This window comes from Cheilinus undulatus, linkage group 2 (genome assembly GCF_018320785.1).
Source record: "Cheilinus undulatus linkage group 2, ASM1832078v1, whole genome shotgun sequence".
Taxonomy (NCBI): Eukaryota; Metazoa; Chordata; class Actinopteri; order Labriformes; family Labridae; genus Cheilinus; species Cheilinus undulatus.
The window spans coordinates 5,892,194-5,903,418 of NC_054866.1; the positions used below are offsets into that span (position 1 = coordinate 5,892,194).

The 11,225-nt window shown below is 42.0% G+C and overlaps 1 protein-coding gene across 13 annotated transcripts in view; it reads left to right on the plus strand.

The window, feature by feature from the left end:
* The window catches only part of mecom (MDS1 and EVI1 complex locus), a 354,218-nt gene extending 343,444 nt beyond the window's left edge, over nucleotides 1-10,774 (plus strand). For all 13 annotated transcript variants that reach the window (XM_041803416.1, XM_041803375.1, XM_041803393.1 and 10 more), the window contains 4 exons: nucleotides 1,956-2,100; nucleotides 6,321-6,566; nucleotides 6,826-7,009; nucleotides 8,175-10,774. In XM_041803416.1, coding sequence (XP_041659350.1) covers nucleotides 1,956-2,100; nucleotides 6,321-6,566; nucleotides 6,826-7,009; nucleotides 8,175-8,309 — 710 coding nt within the window. In that variant the 3' untranslated portion in view covers nucleotides 8,310-10,774. The remainder of the gene's footprint in view (nucleotides 1-1,955; nucleotides 2,101-6,320; nucleotides 6,567-6,825; nucleotides 7,010-8,174) is intronic.
* Nucleotides 10,775-11,225: the final 451 nt, after the last annotated feature.

The following is an 11,225-nucleotide window of genomic DNA, read 5'->3' on the forward strand; positions in this document are numbered from 1 at the left end:
AAACTGTTTTGGAGGCTGAAAAATTAAACTTCATAAATCTGTCATCTACTTCTGCAAGAACATTTTTAAATGAGCTGCTTTCATCAGCAGCACAGCTCTGATGGTTCACATCACTAAATCGCTCTGAATAAGTAGCAGAGTAAGCAGTGATACGGAGTCATTATTGTTGCAAAACTCAAGAGTGCATTTTATCATTTTAAAGCATGACTTATTGATTTTGGGCTCAGATTTCCTTAAACTCTCCATTCAGACCTGCTGTTGTGCTTTTAATGTCTGCTTGCCCTTAAATCATTGGCTGTTTGTTCAAATGTCCTGCACTTGTGCTTCAACCATTCCCCACTTTTCAGGTTGTTTCTCATTTGTTGTGAAACTGACAGTATTGGATTTTTCTATGTGCAGGCATACAGAACTTTCCCTGCTTGGTCCAAACATATTTCTGCTTTTGTTTTTTATTTTTCAAAGAACAAACCAACAGGAAGCAGGTAGGGGATGGACCAATCATGTTTGTTCTGCCTGTTGTTGCTATGCTGTTTTCCAGGAGACATTTGTTTTGATCTCACTAAGAGAGTCCCAACGTTCTATCACATACACACACATTGAAAAAAGTCCGAGAACCAAAATCTGTAAAAGACAGCAAGAATTGAAACCAGCATAAAAAGCTGATAATTGTTTATTTAATTTTTCAAAGCAAAGATGAAGTCTGTAGGTGGAACTGAGTTGGAGTTATAGGGCATTGGACGTTGAATGTGTGTATATGTGATAGAATGTCTCCTGGAGAACAGCAACAACAACCAGAGAAAACGTGATTGGTCCTTCCTCTACCTGTCTCCTATTGGTTGGTTAATCAAAGTTTAGATGTTTCACAAACAGAGAAAATGTAAGCACAAGGAGGCAGTTTAGAACACAAAAGCAGGTTTGAATGGAAAGTTTGAAGAAAAATCAAAGTCGAGCTCTTAAAATTTTGCTCTTAAGCTCTGGAACAATGACTCCCTACAGTGGCACCTGGCAAACAGATTAAAGCAGCAATTCTCTGAGTAAATGCTCACCTACTGTAATCAATGGTACGTTTAAAAACCCCTCTATTTCAGCCCTTCTCAGAATGAGCCGTTTCTGTGTCTGTGGCTTTAAATGGTAATTAGCTGTCTGACTCCGCCCCTGACCACACCCCTCTCAGGAAATGGATGCAGTACTCCTGGTACTACAGACACTTTTATCCAAAGGTTAGAATTTGACTGGGATTTGAACCATCAACCTCCCAGACTGTAGTCAGCAGGATAACCCACTGAGCTATCCAGCATCTCAGCTGGTAGCTGAGAGGATCAGTAGAAGAGGGGGGAACTTTCCTCCAAGTAGGGGAGGGCCAACCAAACCTGGGGGCGGGTGCTTATGCTCCTGGTGAGGTCACCAGGAGCTACATCTGAGAACAGCTTGTTCAGCACACATTTTCTGAAAGGTGGAGAAAGAGAGGGGGAGAGGGAATGGATTTTTCAGGTATTTGAGGGGATTGTGGACAGGCCAGGGACACATATTTGTGTTACAAAAGCCTGAAAAAGTGATTTTTGCATAATATGTCTCCTTTAAGACTATGACGGGCCGACTAGATTTAGCCTGAAAAAAAAAGAAAACCTCTAAATGACTTTGAAAGTTTGGTGGGACTGAAAAGATGAACTGGTGGATTACTGTGGGGTAAAACAGCATCCATAAATAAAAACAAAAATCTGATTTGAACAGATATGCCACCAATAGTGAGCATCTGTTTTTATTTGTCTAGGCCTCGAGTTACTTCAAATATTAGCTCTGAGGGGCCCCAATTTTTACAATTGGTGCATCATTTGTATGTATGGATGGACATGGAGCCAAAACTGTAAAGCTCTGCCAGATTCATTAGTGCATATTATCCTATATTTGTATCCTCATTAACCATCTATTAACAGAATATTCCTGTTTGATTGCAGGCACTGCGATGTCATCCCCGCAGTCTGAGCTGGACAGTGGCAGTGCCATATTAGACGACAAAGAAGATTCTTACTTCAACGAAATAAGAAACTTCATCAGCAACGCAAGCCAGAACCAGGCATCGCCGGACCCCTCTGAGGAAGGGTGAGGGACTGTTTGTGGTTTCTTTCTCTGTCCTCTGTCCTCTCATCAGATCAAGACAAAATTTGTCGTGAAATACCTCAGTGAGTTTTGAGATAACTACAAATCTCACTCACCACGTTTCTACAGCAGAGATGAATGAGGGCCTCCTACGAACATGTAAATACACGTTACATGAACATCTTCATTAGGGCCCAGGATCAGAACAGAATTGACTCTAAAGCCTGCTCCAACTGGTTATTGTGAATCAGTCCTGTTTGAAATCAGGAGGCAGACAGGGCAGACTGCAGAACAGGTGCTCTTTAAATTGTTTTGTGGAACGGTAGGATAGCCAATCAGGAAGCAAGCTGAGTGAAATGGCTTCAGTGCTGGGGTTAATTGACAGTGTTGATCAGTGTCAGTCCAAATCTACAAAGAGTCAACTGACCTGAACTCAGCACTCAGACCACTCCAGAACATTCACCTTCAGGTCATTGTCTTGCTGGAAAATAAATCTTCTCTGAAGCCATATAGTTCTCTTGCAGACTGAATAAGATTGTCCTACAGGATTTTTCTATATGTCACATTAATTTTACCCTCTACCTTTAAACACCTTCCATGGCCTGCTGCTGAGAAACATCCCCACAGCATGATGCTGCCACCTCTGTGCTTCAGAGTGGGGATGCTGTGTTTGAGGTAATGTACTGTGTTTGGTGTCCACCAAACATAGCTTGTCTGAGGGCCAAAAAGCTCCATCTTCATCTCATCAGACCAAAGAACTTTCTTCTACTTGACCATGGAGTCTCCCACATGCCTTTTGGCAAACTCTAGTCCAGATTTAATCTGAGTTTTCCTCAACAGTGGCTTTCTCTTTGCCACTCTCCCATAAAGTCATGACTGGTGAAGAACCCGGCCAACAGTTGTTGTCTGCAGACTCTACCATCTCAGCTTCTGTGCAGATTTACACATGTGCCATATTCCTTCCATTTCTTGATGGATTTAACTGAACTCTGGGGGATGATCAGTGTCTTGGAAATGGTTTTCTATCTGTTCCCTGACTTATACTTTTCAGGAGCTTTTTCTCTGAGTTTCTTGGAGTGTTCTATTGTCTTCACTGTGTAATGGTAGCAAGGAATACTGATTAACCATTGATGGAACATTTCAGACACAGACTACAATCGTTTGTAGTCACTCAGGTGATCCCCTTTTCACTAATTGTGAGACTTCTGTGAAACCTGGATCAGGTCAGTCACTTTAAAGAGGGTGAGTATTTATGCAATCGCTTATTCTAACTTCCGAATTTTTATTTAATTGACATTGATTTCTTTGTACAATTCTTTTTTCACTTTGACATTAAAGATGTGTTTTTACTTTTTCTTTTGTCAAAAAAGTCTAATTATATCTACAATGTTTGATTTATAAAATCAATAAAAGGGTTAAAACATCAGAGGAGACTTTATAAAGTCACTGTAAACTCTTTCAGCCTTAATGTGAGAACAAACCAAAGTGCAGAGTGCAGGTGGAGTTATCCTGTCCAGGTTTCACAGTCTGAAACAATCATAAGTGGTGAAAACTCCCTGAAGCTAACTGGCTAACAAACATGACTGCAGGTTGAACTTTTGCAGTAATTGTCCCTACATTAGGACTGTTGGACCTACAGCGGCCTGAATAGGCTGGAATAATGGGTCAGCTGTTATCAGCGTTCTTATACCACCCAGCCAGTCTGGTTAATGACCACGTCATGTTCTGAGGTCTGCAGAGCGGAGTAACTATCTGTGATGACATTTAAGATAATGGCAGGTTTGGAAATGTGCAGGAGGCCTTTCTATCTTTTTCCTATGAGCAGATATCTGTGTGCATGCAGCTACATCTGAGCATTATGCAAATAAATTCTTGGGGCTGTGATCGGGTCGGATAGCAGTCCAGAGGTCTGCTCAGGTCTCTGAGTTTGTTTTCACGTGCCTCACGTCGGTGCGATCACAGGGCAGATTGTGACTCCAGATAGAGATCTGCAGACTGGTGAAGGCCTGTGAGAGCAGGACCCGGCGGTAGAGCGTCAGAAGGACGGGGGAGAGAGAACCAGGAGAGGAGGAGAGCAGACGCTAAACCCAGCACATCTGGAACCAACATGTCTGCTTACAGGAAGAGGGTAGAGGGGGTGGGGTCAAAGGGTCGGCCCGTGTTTCCTTTCAAAGTGCTGTGCTCCTGAATACTTCTGATAGATACTTTATCCTCTGCAAATTACCACGTTTGAAAGCGTAATTAGCGAATCTGTTTTCTTAATCACAGAGCTCTTGCTCATTTTTTGGGAGCTGGTTGCTTTTTCTCAGCCACGTTAGCTCAGCACGCTACAAATACAAGCTCAGTAACACTCTGTCACAGCGGGAAATCAGTCCAGAACTCCTTATTATCAGCTGCTGAGAGAAGAGAGAAGATGATGGGGGTCTAGTGTTAAAACTGAATCTATAATAACTCCCTAAAATCCCTTCCTCTGCGGTCACTGCTCCTGCTAAACTCACTTTTAAACCCGGAGCAGGTATCCTGTTTTTGAGCATCCTATAATTATGTGCTGAAATGCCTGATGGGTTTTGTTTCCTATTGACTTCTACTTCTTCTCTGCATCCTTTGTGAGAGAAGTGGCATTTTTGAGGGCTGACGAAAGACGTCCCAGAGTGTAATTAGTGAATCAGTCTTAATGTGGTTCCAGATGATTTACCAAATAGTGGTTTCCTGTAGCGCTGAGACAGAGGGACAGATTAAGACCCGGACCGTTGACAGGGATAAACGAACAGGCTGGTTGGCAACGCTCTCATAACTCTCCCACCAAATGGGGCTGTCTGCTAAATATTGTGCCTATTAGATGAATACAAGATAGTACAGAAAATAAACAAGGAGAGAGGCAGAGCACTCTGGCTAAGTGCTACAGTGATCAGCTCAGCGCTGCCATGCCCAAAGAGGCCCCAGAGCCTCGATGACAAACGAGATTCCGGCTCTCTCCATCCAAGCTGCCATGTCCTGCTTCAGATCCAGCTCTCCATCCTCTACCATTACACCGTGAGGACAAAAGAACACTCCAAGCAACTCAGAGAAAGAATTATTGAAATGTGTAAGTAAGGGAATGGATACAAAAACACTTCCAAGGAAGTACACATCCTCGAGAGTTCAGCTAAATCCATCAAAAACTCTTACATATTTGTAAATCTGCCTTCATCAGGCCATCCTCACAAACTGATCGACCGTGCAGGAAGGAGACTAGTGAGAGAGGCCACCAGGACACCTATGACTACTCTGAAATAGTTTCAAACTTAAGCAGCTGAGATGGGAGAGACTCTGCAGTCAACAACTGTTGGCTGGGTTCATCACCAGTTAAAGCTTTCTGGGAGAGTGGCAAAGAGAAAGACACTGTTGAAGAAAACTCAGATTAAATCTTGACTAGAGTTCACAGAGCTTTTTGGCCATCAGACAAGACTCCAAACACTGCACATCACCACAAGTGGTGGCAGCATCATGCTGTGGGGATGCTTCTTGTTAGCCGGCCGTGAAGGCTTGGAAAGGTAGAGGGTTAAATTAATGTGGCCAAATATGGGAAAATCCTGCAGGACAATCTTATTCAGTCTGCAAGAGAACTATGGCTTGGGAGAAGATTTATTTTCCAGCAAGACAGTTACCCAAAGCATATAGCTAAAGCTACACAGAAATGGTTTAAAGACAACAAGGTGAATGTTCTGGAGTGGCCGAGTCAAAGCCCAGACCTCAATCCAATAGAGAATTTGTGGGTGAACTTGAAAAGGGCTGTTCACAGCTGATCCTTGTGCAGCCTGATGGAGCTTGAGCATTTTAGCAAAGAAGAATGGAGTGAAATTTTAGTGTCCAGATATGTTAGCCTCATTGGGACCTATCCACACAGACTCAGTTCTGTGGTTGCACCCAAAGGTGACTCTACTAAATACTGACTTGAAGGAGGTGAATATTTATGCAGTTATGTATTTCTCTTTACTTTGTAGAAATCTGTTTTCACGTTGACATGAAAAGGTTTTTGTAATTTTTTTTTTTTGGTCATAAAGCCAAATTATACTGACCATGATTAGTTTATAAAATCAATAAAAGGGTAGATCATTGAAGGGGGAAAATACTTTTCATGGGTACTGTAAATATGAACTGTAAAGCCCCAAAAATGAATCCTTAGAAATAAAAACATCAACTTTTCTTCCGGCGGTATTAAAATCAGCTTTGGTGTTCTCCAGGTTAAATGGTGGTCCATTTGAAGAAGAGAAGCCTCTGATGGCCAGCCAGGGTTCTCGTGACCTTGAAGATGAGGATGTGGAGGACCTTGGTGCTGATGAAGAAGAAGGGGAGGAGCCTAGCAACACCTCTGGCAAACAGGAAGACAAAGTCCATCCCAGCGGCCTGAGTGATGACATTATACAAGATGAGATGGACTTCAGTGAACCCAACGACTTGAACCTCAACTGTAAAACCTCTCCGAGGAGGTAATAAAGACATACATTCAGCAAGAAGAAGGGGAGGAGCCTAGCAACACCTCTGGCAAACAGGAAGACAAAGTCCATCCCAGCGGCCTGAGTGATGACATTATACAAGATGAGATGGACTTCAGTGAACCCAACGACTTGAACCTCAACTGTAAAACCTCTCCCAGGAGGTAATAAAGACATACATTCAGCAAACATGTTTACAGTGGGAGCGATGTGTCGTTAAAACATCCTTAATTCATATTTTTTTAACCACCAGGTATAAGGACGAGGAGGAGCAGAGCGGCTACTCAGCCTTGGATCATATTCGTCACTTTTCAGACATGCGTAAGCTGGAGGAGAGCGAGCTTAGCGAAGGGGATGGAGATGAGGATGATGGATCGCTCGGCTCACCCCTGGCTGAAGCAGTGAAGCAGCCGCTGTTTAGGAAATCCAAGTCTCAGGTAGGAGAAACAGCCAGTCCACATGGCAGTACCTTTATTTACTGAAACAGGGCCTCATTCATTCACACAGGGCCTCATTCACTCACAAAGGTTCTTTTACTAAACGTCACAGCAGAGAATTCTAAATGGGGGACAGGAAGGTAGCAAAGAAAAGCACAATCAAAATGCCATATTTTTGTGCTGTTAATGACTGTGCTAAACATTCAAGTTGCAAAAAAAAAATACAGTTTTAAAGTTTACAGAGAAACCAATCCTCCCTCTAAAGCCTGGATGAGAGAAGTTACTCCCGATCATGTATTATTCGTCTGCACAAATCCAGTTTGGTTCTCTAGTTTGCCACGGTTAAGCATATTAAACCCTGATCTTGCCTGCATTTCCTCGGCTGATGCTGTCCAATCTCACTCGTTATAGCGAGAGATCTGGATAATTTGGCTTAGCTCAGTAATAAGTCCTCATCTTTTGACTCCCAAGCGGCTCTTCATTTGGTAGCAGTTTGGTGTTTTTCTATTAGATAACCACAAAAATGGAAGAAAGGAAACTGGCACTCAAACAGGTGCCAGCTAAAAGAGATTGTTGTTAAAACAGGCTTGTTCATGAATAACACATCATGAGTCAGCCTCATACTCATAAATAAAGGCAATAATTCCCTTGTGTTGACTGGTGGGCAACTTTCAGAAAAGTGGGCTGGTCTGGTGAGGAGTGAAGTTGACAACTATGGACTACTGTTTGGCAAAAAAAAAAACATCTCCAGCTTCACCAACATTCAGTCATCTGCCTTCGATGATGTCATCCTTTAAAGGATATAAAACATTCCATCCTCTGCCTTTGCTGTCATCCTTTAAAGGTTATAAAACATTCCATCCTCTGCCTTTGCTGTCATCCTTTAAAGGTTATAAAACATTCCATCCTCTGCCTTTGCTGTCATCCTTTAAAGGTTATAAAACATTCCATCCTCTGCCTTTGCTGTCATCCTTTAAAGGTTATAAAACATTCCATCCTCTGCCTTTGCTGTCATCCTTTAAAGGTTATAAAACATTCCATCCTCTGCCTTTGCTGTCATCCTTTAAAGGTTATAAAACATTCCATCCTCTGCCTTTGCTGTCATCCTTTAAGGTTACTAAACATTTAGTTAATTGTCAGACCCATCTCTCTCTCTCTCCCTCAGGCATATGCCATGATGCTGTCTCTGGCTGAGAAGGACTCCCTCCACCCGGCCTCCCACACCCCGGCCACCATGTGGCACAGTCTGGCCCGGGCTGCTGCTGAATCCAGTGCCATCCAGTCCCTCAGCCACGTATGATGGCACCCCCTACCTTGTGCTTCCCCTGTCACCTTTAAACCCCGCCTACCTGACCTATGGCACTTGGAGCCCATTGGAGGGCCTATGTGCGGTGGCCCCTGATCGTCCACAGAGAGACTGCTGAGCAGAACCACGGCCCATCTGACTGCTGAGCGGAGCGCCTTACAAACACAGAGCAGGGCCCACGCCCCTACAGAGCCCAAACAGCCCCAACTTCAAACCCTGCCCCCATCAGATAGAGAACAAAACACCCGTCCAAAATCTTCAAATTCACTTAAGACCCACAACGATGAGGACTGTGGTTAAAATAATAATGATGCTAAAGTAATAATAGCTGTATTTATTCTGCTGGATCTCTCTGTTTTGCACAGCAAAGGCAGCTGGTGGACATGGATGAAGGATATGTGCTGATGTGTCTTTGCTAGACTACAGTTAGAGCAGAGCACATACCCAACAATTAACCCTGTAACAGTTATTTAGGTTGATTCTCTAAGACAATGGTTCACTGTGCATTAAAGCAGAAGAAGGCTGACTTGTCTGACAATGCTATGTGCAACTGTACACCTTGGCCACTTTATTAGGTACACCTGTTTAACTGCTCGTTAATACATATATCCGATCAGCCAATCATGTGGCAGCAAACAAAGTATTTAGGCATATAGACATGATGAAATGATATGCTGAAGGTCAAAGGGAACATCAGGATGGGAAAGAAAGGTGATTTATAAACATGCCGTTGTTGTTGGTGGTCTCACAGGTGTTCATGTTGATTATTGGGTCCCTATGATTTAACATGGCAGCAGAATTTTAGGCTCATCAGATCTGGTGACATCTTTCCAGTCTTTTACTGCCCAGTTTGGGTGAGCAAGTGTGATTTGTTGCCTGAGTTTGCCCCCCTGCTTCAAGGTTCAACAGGTTGTACGTTCAGAGATTAGCTTGGATGTAGCCACAGTGGCAATTTAATCAGAACTGGACAGGATTTCTTTATTAAAACGAACAAAGAGTCACACTGAGAGCCACTACTAAATGCACCTATACATAGGTGTATGTCTTAAAAACAGCTCTGAGGGTTTAGTTGGTCTTTAAAAAGACTTAAAGCACTTCAATTGTTGTAAAATTCTATTAACGAACGGTCGAGCTAGCTTGTTGCAAGAATTAAACAACATGAAGGCCACCAATAACCATGGCACATTCAGTTAATCTCATTCTAGTGCTCGCCTCAGCCTTTATCACATCATCTTCACCATGTCTACATGCCTAAATACATCGGTTGCTGCCTTGTGATTGGCTGATTGGTTATTTGCATTGTTGAATAGTTGAATGGGTGTACCTAATAAAGTGGTCGAAGAGTGTTTGTAGTGGATGATAAAAATGAAGGGTGGGGTTATCAGCCTCAATAATGAAAACGCTCCATGTAAGGAGGGCGCTTTACTATCACTGAAGTCTCTGAAGAACAAGTTTAAAATCGTTAAAAGCTGAAGTGAGATAAGGCCAGTTTCCCATCTGTGTTTGCGGCTGTGTATGTCTGCACAATCATAGCACTGTACTCAAGTGTCGACCAACTGTTGTCCTCTGCACTCCATCCTGCCGCCTGCTCTATCTGTGAAAGGATATAAATAGATTGTCTTTTTAGTGGAAGAGAAGAAAACACGTTTTTTGTTGGGTTTTTTTTTACTGAGAAAAGTAGTCAGTGCTGAAGTTAATTGTTGTTCTGTAACGGGCATATGTCTTCTTTCAAAAATCCATCCTAGTCAGCCAACAATACCACTAATTAGCCTGAATGCTAGTCGTTAGCCTCTCCATGCTCGTGTGTCTTTCATTTTTAGACAATCATGATTTGGTTTCCATTTTTGCGTTGGTGTTGTTGTTGTTATTTGCTGTTGTATGTTGAGAACTGTATTTATTTCTTGGCAAACTGTAGTTTGTTTACTGAATAGCACTGCTCTTAGCCCGGCCGGAGGGGAGATTCCTCGCCGGGCCTATCCCAGTATTCAATGGGGTTTGTAGATTGCATTTGAGTGTTGGATAGTATTAAACATTCACTTCACTCCTTATTCTTCTAATGAAACCGGTCGAGGAATATATATGACGTAGTTTTTTTTTCTATGATTCAATTGTAAAAAAAGAAAAACAAATATAAAGAATGAGTAATAAAAAAAGCCAGGTATAATTTCTTCATAAACGCATGATTGGTCTGGTAAGATCTCATTTTCTACGGTTGTCTGCAAGCTTGTGTGACGTTGGGTTCATGTTAATCTCTTGTGCCAAACTTATGATAAATAACAGATTCCTTTCATTTATTCTCCCGTTTTGAGGGAACCGATTTTTGTTTTTTGTCGTTTTGTTTATAATCGATTTTAAAAAGTAATCAGCAAGTTGAGGTACTTTGTTTTAATGCTTTCTACAATGTAACTGTTATGCATTTCAATTCAATACTGTGGGAGGAACAACTATGAAAAATAAAGGATTACAATGTGGATTGACATGTCTGCTTCCTCTTTATTTGTTTATTTCCATCCAGTTGGCTTTGTTTGCTTCAATATGATTAGTTGCAGCATAAGCTGGAAGCTATTCTGCCTAGGTTCTGCAGTTTATACATCCTGACAATACAGGTTACACCATCACATTACTCACAACACACAAACAAAAGACAATACATTGGATTGAACAAACAGTCGAGTTTTAATTTGAGATGAAAAAATCTGAAATCAAGGGACGCGCTGTTCACCAATCACTGTTTAAACATGGGGAAACAAAATATGATAAAAAATCAGCCCTTTGCTCAGAAAAAAAAAAGAAAAAAAATGTGATTCTTTTTAAACGAAAATAAATGAAAAACATTTAATTTTTTTTATCTTATTGTTCTTACAGGAAGCTCAAAGAGTGGGACACAGGAAATGTACCATTCTATTTATC